This window comes from Anolis sagrei, chromosome 7 (assembly GCF_037176765.1).
Source record: "Anolis sagrei isolate rAnoSag1 chromosome 7, rAnoSag1.mat, whole genome shotgun sequence".
Taxonomy (NCBI): domain Eukaryota; kingdom Metazoa; phylum Chordata; class Lepidosauria; order Squamata; family Dactyloidae; genus Anolis; species Anolis sagrei.
The window spans coordinates 43,232,003-43,254,608 of record NC_090027.1 but is presented as its reverse complement, the minus strand read 5'-3'; the positions used below and the strand labels follow the sequence as shown (position 1 = coordinate 43,254,608).

The 22,606-nt window shown below is 49.5% G+C and overlaps 1 protein-coding gene across 1 annotated transcript in view; it reads left to right on the top strand.

Annotated features, from left to right (window-relative positions):
• Window positions 1-251: 251 nt before the first annotated feature.
• The window catches only part of LOC132782387 (FXYD domain-containing ion transport regulator 6-like), a 30,278-nt gene continuing 7,923 nt past the window's right edge, over window positions 252-22,606 (top strand). The window contains exons 1-2 of the mRNA XM_067470823.1: window positions 252-559; window positions 21,981-22,043. Coding sequence (XP_067326924.1) covers window positions 21,986-22,043 — 58 coding nt within the window. The 5' untranslated portion in view covers window positions 252-559; window positions 21,981-21,985. The remainder of the gene's footprint in view (window positions 560-21,980; window positions 22,044-22,606) is intronic.

The window sequence follows — 22,606 nt, the reverse complement described above, 5'->3', positions numbered from 1 at the left end:
TCCTTCTGCGTCCACACTGCCACGTAACCCGGTTCAAAGCAGATCGTGTGGGAGTGTATATGCAGCTGTGTGGAAGAGGAGGAGGAGGGAGCTGTCCAGGGTCCTGGCTCTCTCTCTCTCTCTCTCTCTCTGTCTCTCTCTCTGGGAAGGGTCCGGCTGACCAGAGGAGGGGCTTGGGAAGGGGGGGGCTGGGGGGGGAGAAGGAGGTCATTTCCCCTTCCTCTGGATAGGCTCCGCCCTCCCCCCTCCCCCTCCCCTCCCTGCCGCCCCTCCCTCTCTCTTTTGGAGCCCGAGGGCGAGCCAGGCACGAGGGGACGCCCCACTCAGCCGTCGCGAAGGCAGGAGAGGAAGAGGAAGAGGAGGAAGAGGAGGAGGAAGAAGAGGAGGAAGAGGAGGCGAGGGAGCAGCAGCAGCAGCAACAACAACCCCCCCCCCAGCCCAGCCCCGCCCCGCCCCGCCTTCCGCCTCCTTCGCGCCTCGACGCCTCGCCTGGAAGGAAAGAAGGAAGGAAAGGAGGAAGGAAGGAAAGAAAGGAGGAAGGAAGCAGGACAGCACCCCGGTAGGGAAGGGGAAAAGGAAGGGGAAAGGGAAGGAAGGGGAGGAGGGGGTTTCTCTGGGGGGCTCATCCGGGATCGGGGGCTTTGGCGGGACCCTCGCCCTCGGGGTTGCCTCTGGGCGTGTGCAGAGCGCCTCCCTCTCGCCTTGGGGCGTGTGTGCGTGTGCGTGTGTGTGTGTGTCGACCCTTCCCAACACCCTCCCCAAAAAAAACATCCACACACACACATCTGGGCGCCGCCCCTCCCTCCCCCCCCCCCCTTCTGTCTGGTCTGCTCTTGCCCGTCTTGGCTCGGGATTGGCTCCTTGCCTCGGCGGCGGCTGTTGCTGGGCCAACCACCTGCTCCCGAGTGGGGAGGGGGCTCACCCTGCGAGGGGAGGGGGCTCCCGTTGCCTAGCGACCGCTCCCCCTCCCTCCCTCCATCCCTCCCTTCTTTCCCTCCTCCCTCTGGGAAGGAGATGTTTTGCTTCCTCTCTCTCTCCCTTTCCCTCCCCCGCCCCTTTCCACTTGTGGAGGGGCCCCTCCCTCTCTCTCTCTCTATCTATCTGCACACGGCTCTGGACTCCCTCCCACCCCCTCCCTCCCTCCGCGTGCGCGCGCATCCTGAGTGAGGGGCTCTCTGGGAGGGGAGGGGGCGCGGAGGTAGAGCGCCATGTCTGCTCTCTTTAAGGGGGGGGGGTGTTGTTGTTGATGTCCGACCCAAAGAGGAGGGGGGTTCGAGGAGGAGAAAGTGGAGGAGGGGGGGGTGCTAAGCCTCGTCGCCCCCTCCCCAAGGTGTGTGCTTTGAGAGAGGGGAAGCCACCCAGCTCAGGTGTGTTGCTGTCGTCGAAAGGAGACGTGTTTGCAGCCCTGAAAGCACAACAAGCCCTGGAAGGAGCGTCAATATTGGCCCAACGGAGGGGGGGGGGGAAGGGGGGTGCTCGAGGAACCGCCCCCTCTCCCCCCTCCCCGTGACCTACTTTCCTTTGGAAAGCCCATTGGGCATGGCCAGGGAAGCCAGGCCGCCCCTCGCTTCTGCCTTGCTCACACCACATTTCTGTTTCCAATCTGCTCGATGGGGAGGAAGCTGGGCTGACGTTCAGGAGCTCACCCTGACCCGCACGTCTAACTCAACCTTTACTGCAGCTGGCATAAGATTTACCTGCTGTGCTAAAGCCTGGCCCATCTTAGTTGTGTCTGCTTCCCTGGAAAAAATGGGGTTGGACTGGATGGGCTTTGGGGGGGGGTGTCTCTTCCCAATTGTATGAGAAGGTGGAGAGGCAACACTAGAGACACCTGAAAGGCGAGGAGCCCACGGTGGCGCAGTGGGTTAAACCCCTGTGCTGGCAGGACTGAAGACGGACAGGTCGCAGGTTCGAATCCAGGGAAAGTGCAGATGAGCTCCCTCTATTAGCTCCAGCTCCTCATGCGGGGACATGAGAGAAGCCTCCCACAAGGACGATAAAACATCAAAACATTCGGGTGTCTGCTGGGCAACGTCCTTGCAGACGGCCAATTCTCTCACACCAGAAGCGACTTGCAGTTTCTCAAGCCGCTCCTACACAACAAAACAACAACAACAAACAAACAAACCTGAAAGGCATGGAAAATGCCCTTGTTTCCTGCCGCTCCAAAGATTATAACCCGATTCCCCAGATCCAAATTGCACAAAAAAGGATCCTACTTAAATACTGACAATAAGACCTGTTAAGGAAGCTTCTGAGAAGCAAGAAGGTGTCCAGAAGTGGGCAAGCATACCATTCAGAGCCTGGAAGCCCAACCCCACAAGAGGGGTCTCCATCCCATGACCAACCCATTCCCAACCCCAAGATTCCAGCTCCAGATGAGGAACAGATGTGGAAGGCTCTCCTTTGCTGGAAGCCTGTGAAGACAAGCCGAATGGCTTCCCGTTGAAGAGCTGCTTTAGCCATGGCATGGCTTCTTGGTCCGGATAAGAAGTGGGTGGCTTCAGGGCTTCTTGAAGCTTTTCCCACTCATGATGTCTCCCCCTTGCCAAGAAGAAATGACAACAAATCAACATTTGCAAGGCTTTCCCGTGGTGCACAGTGCAAGCACTTTCTGCAGAGCCCACTGTAAACACAGCATGTTTTATATGTTGTGGAAGGCTTTCATTTCCAGAATCACTGGGTTGCTGTGTGTTTTCCGAGCTATCTGGCCATGTTCCAGAAACATTCTCTCCTGATGTTTCACCCACATCTATGGCAAACAAGGTTGTGAGGCTTCGGGCCCCTCTTTTCCCCTCCTTATCTGCTTAAGCTAAAAGGAAGAGGCCTGAGACCTCACAACCTCTGAGGATGCCTGTCATAGAAGTGGGGGATATGTCAGGAGAGAGTGCTTCTGGAACATAGCCACACAGCCTGGAAAACTCACAGCAGTCCACAGCATGTCTTGCTAAGAGATTGGTGCCAAGGTGTGGCACTACAGAAGCTTTTGCCTGTTGCAACCCCAACATGATGGTAAGGTGAGACCTCACAACCTCTGAGGATGCCTGTCATAGAAGTGGGGAAAACGTCAGGAGAGAGTGCTTCTGGAACATAGCCATACAGCCTGCAAAACTCACAGCAGTCCACAGCATGTCTTGCTAAGAGATTGGTGCCAAGGTGTGGCACTACAGAAGCCTTTGCCTGTTGCAACCCCAACATGATGCCAACGCGAGACCTCACAACCTCTGAGGATGCCTGTCATAGATGAGGAACAGATGTGGAAGGCCCTCCTTTGCTGGAAGCCTGTGAAGAGAAGCTGAATGTGCCTAGATCCAAGGAAGTCATGCCTCCTGTTAGCCGCCCCGAGTCCCTTTCGGGGAAATGGTGACGGGATAGAAATAAAGATGATGATGATTATTATTATTCTGTCTTGGTTAGACCAAACCTGGAATACTGTGTGCAATTCTGGGCACCACAATTGAAGGGAGATGTCGACTCTAAGCTGGAATATTGTGTCCAGAGGAAGCGGGCGGCTCAAAGGATCCAGGGTCTAGAGAACAAGCCCTATGAGGAGTGGCCGAAAGAGCTGGGAATGTTTAGCTTGCAGGAGAGAATAATAGAATCCTAGAGTTGGAAGGGACCCTGTGGGCCATGTAGTCCGACTCCATTCTGCCAAGAAGCAGGAAAATTGCCTTCAAAGCACGCCCAACAGATGGCCATCCAGCCTCTGTTTCAAAGCCTCCAAAGAAAAGCTTCCCTCCTCCCTAGGACTCCCTCTCATATATTTATACATGGCCCTCCTCATGTCTCCTCTCAGCCTTCTCTTCTTCAGGCTAAACATGCCCAGTTCTTTAAGCTGCTCCTCATAGGGCTTGTTCTCCAGACCCTTGATCATTTTAGTTGCCCTCCTCTGGACACATTCCAGCTTGTCAATATCTCTCTTTAATTGTAGTGCCCAGAACTGGACACAATATTCCAGGTGTGATCTAACCGAGGCAGAGGATCCAGGGTCTGGAGAACAAGCCCTATGAGGAGTGGCTTAAAGAGCTGGGCATGTTTAGCGTGTGGGAGAGAAGGCAGAAGGGAGACATGATGAGGCCATGGATCAAGAAGTGAAGGGAAGTCATAGGAAGGAGGCTTAAAGAACAAGCCCTATGAGGAGCGGCTTAAAGAGCTGGGCATGTTTGGCCTAAAGAAGAAAAGGCAGAAGGGAGACATGATGAGGCCATGGATCAAGAGGTGAAGGGAAGTCATAGGAAGGAGGAAGAAGGCTTAAAGAACAAGTCCTATGAGGAGCGGCTTAAAGAGCTGGGCATGTTTCACCTGCAGAAGAGAAGGCTGAGAGGAGACATGATAGCCATGTATAAATATGTGAGGGGAAGTCATAGGGAGGAGGGAGCAAGCTTGTTTTCTGCTGCTCTGGAGACTAGGATGCAATGGGAATAATGGCTTCAAACTACAGGAAAGGAGATTCCATCTGAACATAAGGAAGAATTTCCTGACTGTGAGAACTCTTCAGCCCCGGAGTGTTGTGGAGGCTCCTTCTATGGAGGCTTTTAAACAGAGGCTGGATGGCCATCTGTCGGGGGTGCTTTGAATGCAATTTTCCTGCTTCTTGGCAGAATGGGGTTGGACTGGATGGCCCAGGAGGTCTCTTCCGACTCTAGGGTTCTATGATTCCTTTCTGCTGTCCCGGAGACTAGGACGCAATGGAGCCATGGCTTCACACTACAGGGAAGAAAGGGGATTCTACCTGAACATGAGGAAGAGCTGTCCACCAGTGGAATTCTCTGCTGTGGAGTGTGGTGGAGGCTCCTTCTCCTTCTGTCTGCATGGGGGAGGATAGGATGTTCCTTGGGCATCTGAATAAGGATTGGAAAGGGAGAAGGCCAGATCATGGAATCCTAGAAGGCTGGATGGCCATCTGCTCGGAGTGCTTTGAATGTGATTTTCCTGCTTCTTGGCAGAATGGGGTTGGGCTGGATGGCCCACCAAGTCTCCTCCTAATCTAGGATTCCATGATCTGTCCTTCTCCCTTTCCAGTCCTTATTTAGATGCCCAAGAAACACCCTCCCCATCCCAATAAACCCACATCACTAGGAAGGCAAGGGTGGGGCCCCCACGAGACTGGGGCAAATGGTGGATCCTCCTTCCTACCAGCTAAAGGAAGAACTGGGTTTTGGAACAACTCATTTCTTGTGTTGTCGAAGGCTTTCGTGGCCAGGTTGTGGTGAGTTTTCCATGCTGTCTGGCCATACAGAGCGTGCAGTGTGCACGCTTCTGGAACATGACCACACAGTCCAGAAAACTCACAGCAACCCAATCCCTTCCTTCCATTGATTGGCATTTGGCAATATTGGGGCTCAGCGGAAAGGTCAAAGGTTCGAATCTGGGGAGAGCACAGATGAGCTCCCTCTATCAGCTCTAGCTCCTCATGCGAAGACAGGAGAGAAGCCTCCCACAAGGATGGTCAAACATCAAAGCATCTGGGCAATGTCCCCTGGGCAACATCCTTGCAGGTGGCCAATTCTATCACACCAGAAGTGACTTGCAGTTCCTAACACCCTTGGACCCCTTAAGCGGCTGAGGGGGGAAAGGAAAGGGTCTGAGGCTGTTAGGAATGGTGGGAGTTGGAGTCCAAAACACTGGAGGGCCGAATTTTGCCCAAACCTGATCTAATGGGTTTGTTTTTTTCATGTCAGGAGCGACTTGAGAAACTGCAAGTTGCTTCTGGTGTGAGAGAATTGACCATCTGCAAGGATGTTGCCCAGGGGACATTGCCAGGGGACAATGTTTTGATGTTTGATCATCCTTGTGGGAGGCTTCTCTCATGTCCCCACATGGGGAGCTGGAGCTGACAGAGGGAGCTCATCTGTGCTCTCCCCAGATTAGAACCTCCAACCTGTTGGTCTTCAGTCCTGCCAGTACAAGGGTTTAACCCAGTTTTGATGTTTTGATGTTTGACCATCCTTGTGGGAGGCTTCTCTCATGTCCCCACATGGGGAGCTGGAGCTGACAGAGGGAGCTCATCTGTGCTCTCCCCAGATTAGAACCTCCAACCTGTTGGTCTTCAGTCCTGCCAGTACAAGGGTTTAACCCAGTTTTGATGTTTTGATGTTTGACCATCCTTGTGGGAGGCTTCTCTCATGTCCCCACATGGGGAGCTGGAGCTGACAGAGGGAGCTCATCTCTCCCCAGATTAGAACCTCTAACCTGTTGGTCTTCAGTCCTGCCAGCACAAGAGTTTAACCCAGTGGTTCTCAGCCTTCCTAATGCCGCGACCCCTTAGTACAGGTCTTCTTGTTGTGGTGACCCCCAACCATAACGTTATTTTCGTTGCTACTTCACAACTGTCATTTTGCTACTGTTAAGAGTCATAATGTAAATATGCAGGATGTATTTTCATTCACTGGACCAAATTTGGCAAAAATACCCGATACGCCCAAAATTTGAATACTGGTGGGGTTGGGGGTGATTGATTTTGTCATTTGGGAGTTGTAGTTGCTGGGATTTACAGTTAACCTGCAAACAAAGAGCCTTCTGACCTCCACCAATGATGGAATTGAATCAAACTGGGCACACAGAATTCCCATGACCAAGAGAAAATACTGGGAAGGACTGGTGGACGTTGACCTTGAGTTTGGTTTTTTTTTTTTGAGTTGTAGTTCACCTACATCCAGAGAACACTGTGGACTCAAGCAATGATGGATCTGGATCAAACTTGGCACAAATACTCAATATGCCCAAATGTGAACACTGGTAGAGTTTGGAGGAAATAGACCTTGCCATTTGGGAGTTGTAGTTGTTGGGATTTATAGTTCATCCACAATGAAATAGCATTCTGAACCCCACCAATGATAGAATTGGACCAAACTTTCCACACAGAACTATGTTTTCTGATGGTCTTTGGCGACCCCTCTGACACCCCTTTGCGACCCCCACAGGGGTCCCGACCCCCAGGTTGAGAAACACTGGTTTAACCCATTGTGTCACTTGGGGCCCCATTTCTAATGGGTGAGTCCTAGCCAGAAGGAAGGAAGCAACCAAACAAACAGGAGCCATTGGACATACTTCCCTGCAGACCCTACAAGTGGGATGGGCAAGGCATCCACCCCAACCCCGTTGTGCCAGCTGCGCAGGCCTTTTCCCTAGGCACGCCATTCATCTCTCCCCTTTCGCTGGCATTGCGCCCTGCTTATGGGGCCGCTCCTGAGATGCCCCTTGTTGTTACGATGACAGTGATGGTGTTTATTTACACCCTGCTTTTTCTCTCCGCAATGAGATGCAAAGTTTCCTTCTTACACTAAAAGCATTTCAGTGCCATTTCAAATCTATAAACATTAAAACAAGGGGGTGTTGCGTGGTTTGTTTCCAGGCTGTATGGCCAACCTGTTCTCGCAGCATCTTCTCCTGATGTTTTGCCTGCATCTGTGACTGGCATCTTACTCACTTATGTATTTATTTAGAGCGGATATGGGGTGGGGGGTGGGTGGGATGCTGCCCCTTGGGCTCATTTCTCAATCTTCCTCTCTTTCACCATCCTTCCTTCTCTATTTCCTTCCTCCATCCCTCCCTCCCTTCCTTACTTTCCTCTTTCTCCCTCCCTCCATCCTTCCTTTCCACATTTTGCCCTTCCTTCCCTCTTTCCTCCCTCCTTCCCTCCTTCCCTTTCTCCTTACTTTCATCCATCCATCCTTTTGTCTTTCCTTCCTTCTCTCCTCCTTCCCTCTTTCTCCCTCCATTCCCTTCTACCCTTTTCTTCTCTCCTTCCTTCCTTCCTTCCTTCCTTCCTTCCTTCCTTCCTTCCTTCCTTCCTTCCATCCTTTCTTCCTCCATCCCTTCCTTCTCTTTTTCCTTCCTCTTTCCCTTCCTTCCTACTATTCTTCCCTGCCACCCTTTTGTCCCTCCTTCCTTTCTTCTTTACTTCCTTCTTCCCTCTCTCCCTTCCTTCTTCTTTCTTTCCTTCCTTCTCTCTTTCCTCCCTTCCTCTTTCTCCCATTTCCATTCCCTTCCCCTTTTGACTTCGTTCCTTCTCTTTTTCCTCCCTCCCTCCCTTCCACACTTCTCTTTTTTCTTCCTTCTTCCCTTCCTTCCTTCTATCCTTCCATTCCACCCTTCCTTCCTTCTTTCCTCCCTCCTTCCCTCTCTTCCTTCTTCTTCCTTTTTTCCTTCCTTCTCTCTTTCCTCCCTCATCCCTTCCCTCCCTCCCTCCCTCCCTCCCTCCCTCTTTCTTCCTCCTTCAATTCCCTTCCATGATTTCTTCCTTCCTTCCTTCTCTCTTTCCTCCCTCCCTCCCTCCCTCCCTCCCTCCCTCCCTCCCCTCTTTCTTCCTCCTTCCATTCCCTTCCACCATTTTGTCCTTCCTTTCTTCTTTCTCTCTTTCCCGCCTTCCTCCCTTCCATTCTTCTTTTCCTCCCTTCCTTCTCTTTTTCCTTCTTTCTATCCTTCCCTTCCTCCCTTTTGTCCTTCCTTCCCTCTTTCTTCCCTCCCTCCTTTCCGCTCTCCCTCTTTCTCATTCTATCCTTCCTTTCCTCCCTTTCATCCTTCCTTCCTTCCATCCATCACTGAGCAGCCAGTCCTCTTAGCAGGGAGTTCTAGCATGCGAACCCCAAGTTAGAAAGTTTGCCCAGGCCTGACTTAGAGTATGTCTGCCCCGCATGGTGGACTCAAGGCAGCTTACAACATCAAAACATTCAAATTCCAACAGATAACGTTTGTAAACAGCAATAAAATAAAATCTTCAGAGGATCATAAGATGCCAGTAGCCACAGATTCAGGAGAAACGTCAGGAGAAAATGCTGCTAGAACACATTGACCAGACAGCCCAAAAGACTCACAGCAACCTGGTGATTCAGGCTGTGAAAGCCTTCCACAATGCAGTCCAACTTTGCCTTGGGGATGCTTCACTCCCAGGCAGGGAGGAGGAGAGGGGCATCCAGAGTTCCCTGCACACCAGAATCCTGCGTGATCCTGAAGCGAAGTGACACTTCTGCCTGCGTTCACACATGCGCCCTCTTTCCTCCTGCGGGGAGGGGGCTGCGTGGTGCGGGCCAGACTGAAGGGCACCCGGCTGCCTGCTTGCCGTGAGTCTAACCAGCTCTGATCTCTGGAGGAGGAAGCCCTCGAGGGCCCTGAGAGGGAGGGAAGGAAGGAAGGAAGGAAGGAGGACTGAGAGCTGGGTCTGGCACAGGCAGGCAGTGAGTGGCATTTGGGCCACCATCACAGCCACTGGACTGGGCCGTGACACAAACGGAGGGGTCCCTATCACTGAAGAGGGGTCCTTCCCATTTGTCTTGACTCAGCAGAGAGGAAACAACCAGGCACATCTTAACACCTCTCAACAAAAGATTTTCCCAGGCTCAGCCAGGCCTTCAAATGCTAATGAAGGTGGTCACACCTAGCTCCAGCAGACAATAGTCCTTTGTCCCACCCTGGCCTTTCCACAAATATATAAACCCATTGTCCTAATTCCAACAGACTTCACTACCTCTGAGGATGCTTGCCATAGATGCAGGCGAAACGTCAGGAGAAAATGCCTCTAGAACATGGCCCTATAGCCCGAAAAGACCCACAAGAACCTAGTGATTCCAGTCATGAAAGCCTTCAACAATACATTGTCTTGACTCTGCTGATGAGTATCCGAGGGACAAAAGGGGAAACCATTTCCCTTTTAAGCCATTTGGGTTTCATAGAACCACAAGTGGGCATGAACTTGGGGACCATCTTTTCAAACGATGTCTCCCAACCCCCTTAGTGTTGTGATCGCGACAGTCAAAGGCTTCTGTAGTGCCACACCTTGGCACCAATCTCTTAGCAAGACATGCTATGGACTGCTGTGAGCTTTCCAGGCTGTATGGCTATGTTCCAGAAGCACTCTCTCCTGACATTTCCCCCACATCTATGACAGGCATCCTCAGAGGTTGTGAGGTCTCACCTTAGCATCATGTTGGGGTTGCAACAGTCAAAGGCTTATGTAGTACCACACTTTGGCACCAATCTCTTAGCAAGACATGCTGTGGACTCCTGTGAGTTTTGCAGGCTGTGTGGCTATGTTCCAGAAGCACTCTCTCCTGACGTTTCCCCTACATCTATGGCAGGCATTCTCAGAGGTTGTGAGGTCTCACCTTGGCATCATGTTGGGGTTGCAACAGTCAAAGGCTTATGTAGTGCTGCACCTTGGCACCAATCTCTTAGCAAGACATGCTGTGGACTGCTGTGAGGTTTGCAGGCTGTGTGGCTATGTTCCAGAAGCACTCTCTCCTGACGTTTCCCTCACTTCTATGACAGGCATCCTCAGAGGTTGTGAGGTCTCACCTTGGCATCATGTTGGGGTTGCAACAGTCAAAGGCTTCTGTAGTGCCACACCTTGGCACCAATCTCTTAGCAAGACATGCTGTGGACTGCTGTGTGTTTTGCAGGCTGTATGGCTATGTTCCAGAAGCACTCTCTCCTGACGTTTCCCCCACATCTATGACAGGCATCCTCAGAGGTTGTGAGGTCTCACCTTGGCATCATGTTGGGGTTGCAACAGTCAAAGGCTTCTGTAGTGCCACACCTTGGCACCAATCTCTTAGCAAGACATGCTGTGGACTGCTGTGAGGTTTGCAGGCTGTGTGGCTATGTTCCAGAAGCACTCTCTCCTGATGTTTCCCCACATCTATGGCAGGCATTCTCAGAGGTTGTGAGGTCTCAAGCCTCTTCCTTTTAGCTTAAGCGGAGGAGGAGGGGAAAAGAGGGGCCCGAGGCCTCACAACCTTGCTTGCCATAGATGCGGGTGAAACATCAGGAGAGAAATGCTTCTGGAACATGACCAGACAGCTTGGAAAACTGCCAGCAACCCAGTGATTCCGGCCATGAGCCAACAATGTGATGTGGCGACCAAAAAAAAGCCAGTGGGATTCTAGCATGCATCAATAGGAGCATAGTGTCTAGATCTAGGGAAGTCATGCTCCCCATGTTCTATTCCGCTTTGGTTAGACCACTTTAACAGGAATATTGTGTCCAATTCTGGGCACCACAATTCAAGAGAGATATTGACAAGCTGGAATGTGTCCAGCAGAGGGCGACTCAAATGATCAAGGGTCTGGAGAACAAGCCCTATGAGGAGCGGCTTAAGAAGCTGGGCATGTTTAGCCTGAAGAAGAGATGGCTGAGAGGAGATATGATGAGAGCCATGTATAAATATGTGAGAGGAAGCCACAGAGAGGAGGAGGGAGCAAGCTTGTTTTCTGCTTCCCTGGAGACTAGGATGCAATGGAACAATGGCTTCAAACTACAAGAGAGGAGATTCCATCCGAACATGAGGAAGAACTTCCTGACTGTGAGAGCCGTTCAGCAGTGGAACTCTCTGCCCCGGAGTGTGATGGAGGCTCCTTCTTTGGAAGCTTTGAAACAGAGGCTGGATGGCCATCTGTCAGGGGTGATTTGAATGCAATATTCCTGCTTCTTGGCAGAATGGGGTTGGACTGGATGATGGCCCAGGAGGTCTCTTCCAACGCTTTGATTCTATGAAAGCCTTCCACAACACATATAACATGCTGTGTTCACAGTGGGCTCTGCAGAAAGTGCTTGCACTGTGCACCACAGGAAAGCCTTGCAAATGTTGATTTGTTGTCATTTCTTATTGGCAAGGGGGAGACATCATGAGTGGGAAAAGCTTCAAGAAGCCCTGAAGCCACCCACTTCTTATCTGGACCAAGAAGCCATGCCATGGCTAAAGCAGCTCTTCAACGGGAAGCCATTCGGCTTGTCTTCACAGGCTTCCAGCAAAGGAGAGCCTCTCCACATCTGTTCCTCATCTGGAGCTGGAATCTTGGGGTTGGGAATGGGTTGGTCTCAGGACAAAGACCCCTCTTGTGGGGCTGGGTTTCCAGGCTCTGAATGATATGCTTGCCCACTTCTGGACACCTTCTTGCTTCTCAGAAGCTTCCTTAACAGGTCAACATTTATGTAGGATCCCTTTTTGTGTAATTTGGATCTAGAGAATCAGGTTATAATCTCTGGAGTGGCAAAAACAAGGGCATCTTCCATGCCCTTCAGGTACTAAAAAGTGTCTGTAGTGTTGCCTCTCCATCTTCTCATACAGTTGGGAAGAGACCCTTCCCCACAAAGCCCATCCAGTCCAACCCCATTTTTCCAGGGAATCATAGAATCCAAGAGTTGGAAGAGACCTCCTGGGCCATCCAGTCCAACCCTATTCTGCCAAGAAGCAGGAATATTACATTGAAATCACCCCTGACAGATGGCCATCCAGCCTCTGTTTAAAAGCCTCCAAAGAAGGAGCCTCCACCACACTCCGGGGCAGAGAGTTCGACTGCCGAATGGCTCTCACGGTCAGGAAGTTCTTCCTCATGTTCAGATGGAATCTCCTCTTTTGTAGTTTGAAGTCATTGTTCCTTGTCCTAATCTCCAGGGAAGCAGTAAAAAAAGCTTGCTCCCTCCTCCTCCCTGTGGCTTCCTCTCACATATTTATACATGACTATCATATCTCCTCTCATCCTTCTCTTCTTCAGGCTAAACATGCCCAGTTCCCTAAGCCACTCCTCATAGGGCTTGTTCTCCAGACCCTTGATCATTTTAGTTGCCCTCCTCTGGACACATTCCAGCTTCCAGGGAAGGAGACTGTTGCACTCCAGAACAGGAAATGGCCCCTCTGACTATAAACACACCACACGTTGAGTGAAGGAACAATCCTTTTTATTAAAGCTTAGCAAAAAAGCCAGTAGAAATAAATGCTTGTAAAGATCGATAAGATTCCAAAAAGCAATAAGGCATTCAAAGGCAGCGAGATAAAACAGTGTCCAAACGTAGCAATCAAAAGCAATGTCCAAAAAGCATGAAAATACAATCCAAGGCAATGATTACACAAGCAGGAATCAAACAAGAAGCAAGAACCGACCAGACGCTACTAGTCAACTTGAAAGGCTAGAAGAATCCATGAAGATGAGGCCACTTGAACAGGAATTCAATGAAACTTGTACTTGGTTTCCAAACCAAGTAATATATAATACTAATATTGTGCTATTTATTTATTTACGACATTTATATGCCGCCCTTCTCACCCCAAAGGGGACTCAGAGCAGCTTACAAGGTATATATTACATACAATATATTATATTATTAGCATAGTACAATATCAACATTAAACATTGCTATATTGCACCATCCCACTATATCGTAATATTATTAGTAATATTACAAGTAATGTAAATATATAATTATAATATCATATTATTATTATCATATTGCAATATAGAATCATAGACTCAAAGAGTTGGAAGAGACCTCCTGGGCCATCCAGTCCAACCCCATTCTGCCAAGAAGCAGGAATATTGCATTCAAATCACCCCTGACAGATGGCCATCCAGCCTCTGTTTAAAGCTTCCAAAGAAGGAGCCTCCACCACACTCCCTCCGGGGCAGAGAGTTCCACTGCTGAACGGCTCTCACAGTCAGGAAGTTTTTATCATAGAATCATAGAATCATTGAATCCAAGAGTTGGAAGAGACCTCCTGGGCCATCCAGTCCAACCCCATTCTGCCAAGAAGCAGGAATATTGCATTCAAATCACCCCTGACAGATGGCCATCCAGCCTCTGTTTAAAAGCTTCCAAAGAAGGAGCCTCCACCACACTCCGGGGCAGAGAGTTCCACTGCTGAACGGCTCTCACGGTCAGGAAGTTCTTCCTCATGTTCAGATGGAATCTCCTTGTATTTAAATATTACTTGTAAGCTGCTCCTCTTCGGGGTGAGGAGGGCAGCATATAAATGTCGTAAATAAATAGGTACTGCATTAAATACCATAAATAAATAAATAAATAGGTGGCGCAGTGGTTTAAAGCACTGAGCTGCTGAGCTTGTTGATCGAAAGGTCACAGGTTCGATTCCGGGGAGCAGCGTGAGCTTCTGCTCTCAGCCCTAGCTTCTGCCAACCTAGCAGTTCGAAAACATGCAAATGTGAGTAGATCAATAGGTACCGCTCCGGCGGGAAGGTAACGGCGCTCCATGCAGTCATGCCGGCCACATGACCTTGGAGGTGTCTACGGACAACGCTGGCTCTTCGGCTTAGAAATGGAGATGAGCACCAGAGTCCCAGAGTCAGACATGACTGGACTTAATGTCAGGGGGCTACCTTTACCTACCTAAACAGAAATAGAGGTTTTCTCCCAACCCAAAGCAGATTGAGGGGAGCCAGGATTCTGCTTCTGGCCTTGCCACCTTTCCCCTTTCTCCCACCAAAGTGAATGAAGGGGAAGGGGTGCCTTGAGGAGGAGGAGGAGGCACAAGCTAAACCCCAACCTGCTCTTCCTCGGCTTGGTTGGCCACCGAAGAGCAACTGCCAAAGGGGAGTGTCCGTGCAAGGCTGGAAAATCCATTTTCTGACCAGTGCTTGAGGAAAAGGCATTCACCGGAGATGGATATTTGTTTTTCCAATTATATCACAAAATCCCTCTTGTCTGATTAAAATCCGATACTAAGTACATTGTTCTCTGGCCTGGTGAGGGAATGCTGCGGGAGACAAGGGAGATGTGATTAGGAGGGATCCAGGGCACATCTGGCTCCTGCCCTCCTTGCGGGTGGAGTGGCCGCTCGCACGGAGCGAGGCGGGGCTGGGGAGAGGGCTCTGGTGCCAATCCCTTTGCCCATCTCTCTCTGCTTTCCCTCCTTGCCCTTCTCCCCCCTGGGTGGGACCTGTTGGCCAGCGTCCCCCTTAAAACGTGCCCCACAGGGCAGAGCGCTTTGGATGGATTCCATGGGGTGTAAACTGTGTCCATGCTGCTTAAGACTGCTTTGCACCCTTCTCACATCATTTGGCCTGGAGCCTACATCATCTGCGGCACATCAAGTTGCCTTTCATGCTGGCTTTGTGAAGCCATGTTGTTGCATAGCATAGGCCTGCAGAGCTGGATTTCCAGGCGCACAACACAGCATAGCCATTTGTTAAGATTTGCAGGACTTGTAGGCTAAAGAACCCTCCCCAACTTGGACCCCCCACAGCCAAATCCAGCAGTTCTCTTCTTACCCAGGACCTCTCCGCAGAGCCATTGAGAGGCACTCATTAGGGGAAAGGACACATGGCTTCCCCAATGCCATCTTGGGCTTCGGTCTGATGTCCGGTGCTTGGACATCAGTCCCAACCCACTGACCATCTGTGGACCACACTGTGTTGTCAAAGTCTTTCATGGCAAGAATCGCTGGGTTGCTGTGTGTTTTTTGGGCTGCCTGGCCATGTCTCAGATGCATTCGCTCCTGACGTTTCTGAAGGTCCCAACTCTAGGATTCTATTATCTATCCATCTTTCCATCTATCTATTTAACTATCTATCTACCTACCTACTCACCTATCTACCTACCTACCTAGTCACCTATCTATCTGTCTGTCTAGTCATCTATCTAGTATCTGTCCTACCTACCTACCTACCTACCTGTCTGTCTGTCTGTCTGTCTGTCTGTCTGTCTGTCCGTCTATCTATCTATCTATCTATCTATCTATCTATCTATCTATCTATCTACCAACCTACCTGTCTGTCCGTCTGCCTGTCTGTCCAACCAAGCAACCAACCATCCATCCATCCATCCATCTACCTGTCTGTCCGTCCATCCATCTATCTAGCCATCTATCGATCTATCTATCTATCTATCTATCTACCAACCTACCTGTCTGTCCGTCCAACCAGCAACCATCCATCCATCCATCCATCCACCTACCTGTCTGTCCGTCCGTCCGTTCGTCCGTCCATCCATCCATCCATCCATCCATCCATCCATCTATCTAGCCATCTATCTATCTATCTATCTATCTATCTATCTATCTATCTATCTATCTTCCTACCTACCTACCTACCTACATACCTACATACCTACACACCCACCCACCCATCCACCCATCTATCCATCCATCCATCCATGTAGCCAGCCATCTAGCCATCCATCCATCCATCTGGGTTGTTGTAGGTCTTTCGGGCTGTCTGGCTATGTTCTAGAAGCATTCTCTCCTGACATTTCTTCCACATCCTCAGAGATTGTGAGGTCTGTTGGAAACTAGGCAAATGAGGTTTATATATCTGTAGAATGATGTCCAGGGTGGGAGAAAGAACTCCTGTCGGCTTGAGGCAAGTGTGAATGCTGCAATTAGCCACCCTGATTATTATTATTATTATTATTATTATTATTATTATTATTATTTATTGTATTTATACCCCGCTCTTCTCAACTCTGAAGGGGACTCAGAGCAGCATTTAATGGCCTTGTAGCTTCAAAGCCTGGCTGGTTGCTGCCTGGGGGAATCCTTTGTTGGGAGGTGTTAGCTGGCCCTGATTGTTTCTTGTCTGGAATTCCACTGCTTTTTGAGTGTTCCTCTTTATTTACAGTCCTGATTTTAGAGTTTGTTTTGATACTGGTAGCCAGAAACCAGGTAGAAGAAACTATGAAAGGGAACAAAACCTGGGCTGATGTGGTCTCATCTTCTTTCCATCTCTATCACGGTGCCATGCAAGGTTCAGTGTGGCCAGATAGCGGACACGTCTCAGGCTCCATGTTTGATGCCAGGCGAAGGGGCGGGGGTGGCGTGTGGAGACTGGCAGCCTCTCCCCCGCCTGTCAGTGGCTGGCACAACAAAATGGGGGTTTGCTGCCTCCCTTTCTCTCTCAGCAGGAGAAGGGGGGTCCTCATGAGGCCCTGGGTTGGTGGGTTGAGGGAGACCCCTCCTCAAAGGTAGGGAGCATCCTCATGTATTTTTGAGTGGAGCAGGAAGGGGAAAAGCCCCCTCCCCAGCAAAGGTCTGGGCTTCTCGACTGCCCCCTCCCCACACTTCAGCAGGACGGGGGAGGGAGGCTAAGAGAAGGAGACCCACATGTTTGTCTCCACTCAGCAAAGGAGTGGAAGGCAGAGCAGGAGCGCAAGAGTGGGAGGCAGCTTGTGTATCCCTGAGTGCGTGTGTGAGTGAGTGAGTGAGTGAGTGAGTGGGAGGGAGGGAGCATGCGCAAAGGCTCCTATCCTCCAAAAAGAGGGAGGAAGCCCCTCCTCCCAGCCCAGGCTGCCCCTCAAAGCCCCCCTCTTCCCTCCCCAGCTATTTCAGATTGGGAGGGGTCCTGAGAATCCCCCTCCCCACAGAGAGACTGGAGAAGGGCTGATTCAGGAACAGAAGGGCGTAAACATCATCATATTTGGATGTGTTGATTTGGGTCCTGCCTCTCTTTCCGGCTCGGCACAGTCAAGCACATCTTGCTCTTGTGGGACCGGAGGCTCAGCTGAGCATCGCCACTGGAAGATGAGTGCCGCCTCCTGCCCAAATGCCCCCAGTTTTCACTGTGACCCAAGTGTAGCCTGTAGCACCTGTGTCTGCTTCCAAGATGAGTCCCGAGCTCGCTAATGGCAGCCTGCATTAGGAGGCTAGCATGGAAGGACCCCATCCTGGTCCTTCTGAAGTGGCATTGAGGAGGAAAGAGTCCCTGCATGGCCAGCTTGCTTGGCTTCTTCTCTGCCAGTGTGAGCCTGTGTCTTGGCTGCCTTTGCTCTGTCCCAGTCCTGCCACTGGTGGCACTGGTGGAGGGCTGTCGCAAAAGACCCCTTTGATGGACAACTGAGGCAGGGGCAGGATGGCCCACTCATAGAATCACAGTTGGAAAGGACCACATGCGCCAACTACATTCTGCCAAGAAGCAGGACAGTCGCGTTCAAAACACCCCTGACAGATGGCCATCCAGCTTCTGTTTAAAAGCCTCTATGGGATCAATAGTGTCTAGTAGGCTTGGGCAATCCATGGTTCTAAATGGTTCTAAAGTACTTACAAAACTAAAGTTCTGGTGGTGAAAATTTCAGAACTCTAACAAAACTCTCAAAATTTCATAATAAATGGCAGTTCCTAATTGGTTCTGTCATTAAAATCACCAATAATGAAATAATAATTAAATTTTGAAAGTTTTGTTAGAGTTCTGAAATTTTCACCACCAGAACTTTAGTTTTGTAAGTACTTTAGAACCATTTAGAACCATGGATTGCCCAAGCCTAGTGTCTAGATCTGGGGAAGTCCTGCTCCCCATGCTCTATTCCGCTTTGGTTAGACCACTTTACCTGGAATATTGTCTCCAATTCTGGGCACCACAATTCAAGAGAGATATTGACAAGCTGGAATGTGTCCAGCAGAGGGCGACTAAAATGATCAAGGGTCTGGAGAACAAGCCCTATGAGGAGCGGCTTAAGGAGCTGGGCATGTTTAGCCTGAAGAAGAGAAGGCTGAGAGGAGACATGATAGCCATGTATAAATATGTGATAGGAAGCCACAGGGAGGAGGAGGGAGCAAGCTTATTCCTTGCTTCCATGGAGATTAGGACGAGGAACAATGGCTTCAAATTACAAGAGAGGAGATTCCATCTGAACATGAGGAAGAACTTCCTGACTGTGAGAGCCGTTCAGCAGTGGAACTCTCTGCCCCAGAGTGTGGTGGAGGCTCCTTCTTTGGAAGCTTTGAAACAGAGGCTGGATGGCCATCTGTCAGGGCTGATTTGAATGCAATATTCCTGCTTCTTGGCAGAATGGGGTTGGACTGGATGGCCCACGAGGTGTCTTCCAACTCTTTGATTCTATGATTCTATAGAAGGAGCCTCCACCACACTCTGGGGCAGAGAGTTCCACTGCTGAACAGCTCTCACAGTCAAGAAGATCATCCTTGGAATCTCCTTTCTTGTAGTTTGAAGCCATGGCTCCATTGTGTCCTAGTCTCCAGGGAAGCAGAAAACAATGTATTTATTTTATTTACACCATTTCTACCTGGGGGGGGGGGGGGGGACCTCAGGGCGGCTAACACAGGCAGCAATTCGATGCCACAATATCAGTAACACAATGTAAAATCATAATATATAGCAGATTAAAAACAGTAACATTGTATTGTCGAAGGCTTTCATGGCCGGAATCACTGGGTTGTTGTCAACATCTTTCAGTCGTGGTGCCCAGAATTGGACACAGTCTTCCACTCTTTGCCTTAGATCCCAGCAGAAAAGGGACAAAACAGAGCACAAAAGCTGGATTTTCCCAACCACTATGTAACTGGGGTCTCTGTCTTATTTCTAAACAGGAAAATACATTCCCGGCGTGTGTGTTAGAACAATAGTTACCATGAACAACTGTTGTTGGGACACCAATTGGTGGCTCTGCCTACATTTCAGATTTGGGATGATGAACAGAGATTTAAACTGCTCTTTCGTTGTCCATGTGGATAAACTCCTTCAGAAGTTCATGAAGCGAGAGCACACTCCAAACTCAGTCTCCCTCTGCTTCTCTCTGTGCTTCTCTCCAAGTACCTGCATAGCTCAAGCCATCTATCTATCTATCTATCTATCTATCTATCTATCTATCTACCTACCTACCTACCTATCTACACACCCACCACCCTCCCACCCACCCACCCACCCACCCATCTAGCCAGCCATCTATCTATTTATCTATCTATCTATCTATCTATCTATCTATATCTACCAACCTACCTGTCTGTCCGTCCGCCTGTCCGTCCATCCATCCATCCATCCATCCATCTACCTGTCTGTCCGTCCGTCCGTCCGTCCATCCATCCATCTAGCCATCTATCTATCTATCTATCTATCTATCTACCTACCTACCTACCTACACACCCACCACCCATCCACCCATCTAGCCAGCCAGCTATCTATCTATCTATTTATCTATCTATCCATCCATCCATCCATCCATCCATCCACCTGTCTGTCCGTCCGTCCATCCATCCATCCATCCATCCATCCATCTAGCCATCTATCTATCTATCTATCTATCTATCTATCTATCTATCTATCTATCTATCTATCTATCTACCTACCTACCTACCTACCTACCTACCTACACACCCACCCACCCACCCACCTAGCCATCTATCTATCTATCTATCTATCTATCTATCTATCTATCTATCTATCCATCCATCCATCCAGCCACAGTCTTCCACTCTTTGCCTTAGATCCCAGCAGAAAAGGGGCAAAACAGAGCACAAAAGCTGGATTTTCCCAACCACCATGTAACTGGGATCTCTGTCTTATTTCTAAACAGGAAAATACATTCCCGGCGTGTGTGTTAGAACAACAGTTACCATGAACAACTGTTGTTGGGACACCAATTGGTGGCTCTGCCTACATTTCAGATTTGGAACGATGAATAGAGATTTAAACTGCTCTTTCGTTGTCCATGTGGATAAACTCCTTCAGCAGTTCATGAAGCGAGAGCACACTCCAAACTCAGTCTCTCTCTGCTTCTCTCTGTGCTTCTCTCCAAGCACCTGCATAGCTCAAGCCTGAACAAAAAGTGTAACAGTAACCAAAAGTCCCAGGCTCAGCCAGCTCCCCACATGAAGCCTGATTAATCAGCTTAATGCATTTTATTTTATACTTGACACACACACTCACTGATTCCTCGCATTCTCCAACAAAATAGACCCAGGAAATGCTGTTTCCTATCAAGGGAAGTGGCCAGGAGCTATTTCTGGTTTAGTTCATGTTGCAAAAACTTGGGCCCTCCAGGTGTTTTGGACTTCAACTCCCACCATTCCTCAGCTTAAGCAGCTGAGGGAGAAAAGGAAAGGGCCCAAGGCTGTTAGGAATGATGGGAGTTGACGTCCAAAACACCCGAAGGACCGAAGTTTGCCCATGCCTGACCTAAGGACTTGGAATAACTGTAAACAGGCAACCTGGGGTCAACAGGAAGGTCCCACTTTGCTCAGAGGTACCAAAGGATAATCATAATTTTTGTATGTTAACTTTGTGTGAGTTTTTGTGTGTATTTTAGTAGCCTTTTATCTCTTGCTTTAATGATGTTGTGTCCTGCCTCAAGCCGCAGGGAGAGCTTTGAAATACGTTCATTATTATTATTATTATTATTATTATTATTATTATTATTATTGGGTTGTTGTAGGTTTTTTCGGGCTATATGGCCATGGTCTAGAGGCATTCTCTCCTGACGTTTTGCCTGCATCTATGGCAAGCATCCTCAGAGGTAGTGAGGTCTGTTGGAAGTAGGAAAAAGGGTTTATATATCTGTGGAATGACCAGGGTGGGACAAAGGACTCTTGTCTGATGGAGCTAGGTGTGAATGTTTCAACTGACCACCTTGATTAGCATATAATGGCCTGACAGTGCCTGGAGCAAACCTTTGTTGAGAGGTGATTAGATGTCCTTGTTTGTTTCCTCCCTGTTGTTGTGCTGTTGTAATTTTAGAGTTTTTAAATACTGGTAATAAAAGGAACAGGAAAGGCACTGCAGACTCCTTTAACCAGAGAAGTCAGCCATAGCAGAGCACCTGATGAGCCAACTTGGACACAGCATATTATCTGAGAACACAGAAATGCTGGACCACACCAACAACCACCATGTCAGACTACACAGAGAAGCCACTGAAATCCACAAGAAGCATGTGGACAATTTCAACAGAAAGGAGGAAACCATGAAAATGAACAAAGTCTGGCTACCAGTATTAAAAAACTCTAAAATTACAACAGCACAACAACAGAGAGGAAACAATCTGGGACATCTAATCACCTCTCAACAAAAGTTTGCTCCAGGCACTGTCAGGTCATTATATGCTAATCAAGGTGGTCAGTTAAAACATTCACACCTAGCTCCAGCAGACAACAGTCCTTTGTCCCACCCTGGTCATTCCACAGATATATAAACCCTTTTTCCTAGTTCCAACAGACCTCACTACCTCTGAGGATGCTTGCCATGGATGCAGGCGAAACATCAGGAGAGAATGCCTCTAGACCATGGCCATATAGCCCAAAAAAAAACCTACAACAACCCAGTGATTCCGGCCATGAAAGCCTTCGACAATACATTATTATTATTATTATTATCATCATCATCATCATCATCATCAGAAGCCCCTGGCAGGGTCCAAGGTGGAGTCTGTTTCCCTCCCTCGCACACTCGTGCTCCCTTGCACATCTGCATCTGCGCACAAACACACTTGCAGTGACCCATGCCTCCTGTTTCCTTCCTTCCTTCCAGCGAACATGGAAAGGACCCTCGTCTTCCTTTGGTCCCTGCTGGTCCCAGTGATGCTGGCGGATGGTACGTAGCCCCCTCTCCGTCATTTCTGAGTTGGGATATGGGAGGGGGATGTAGGCCCTTCTTGAGGAGGGGGCCATTCACACTGGTGGCCCTTCTGTGGCCACTCCAACCTGAGGTGGTCCTTCTGAGACAGCACTGGCAAACTTGAGCCCTCCAGGTGTTTTGGACTCCAACTCCCACCATTCCTAACACCTTCAGGCCCTTTCCTTTAATAATATGGTTGCACTATTTACAAAAATAAGGTTTCCATAACACAAATAACACAGGAGCCCCCGTTGGCACAGTGACTTAAAGCGCTGAACTGCTGAGCTTGTTGACTGAAAAGGTCACAGGTTCGAATCCGGGGAGTGGCATGAGCTTCCACTGTCAGCCCCAGCTTCTGCCAACCTAGCATTTTAAAAACATGCACATGTGAGTAGATCAATAGGTACCGCTCCGGCAGGAAGGTAATGGTGCTCCATGCAGTCAGGCCAGTGGCCACATGACCTTGGAGGTGTCTAGAAACAATGCTGGCTGTTTGGCTTAGAAATGGAAATGAGCACCACCCCCCAGAGTCAGACACG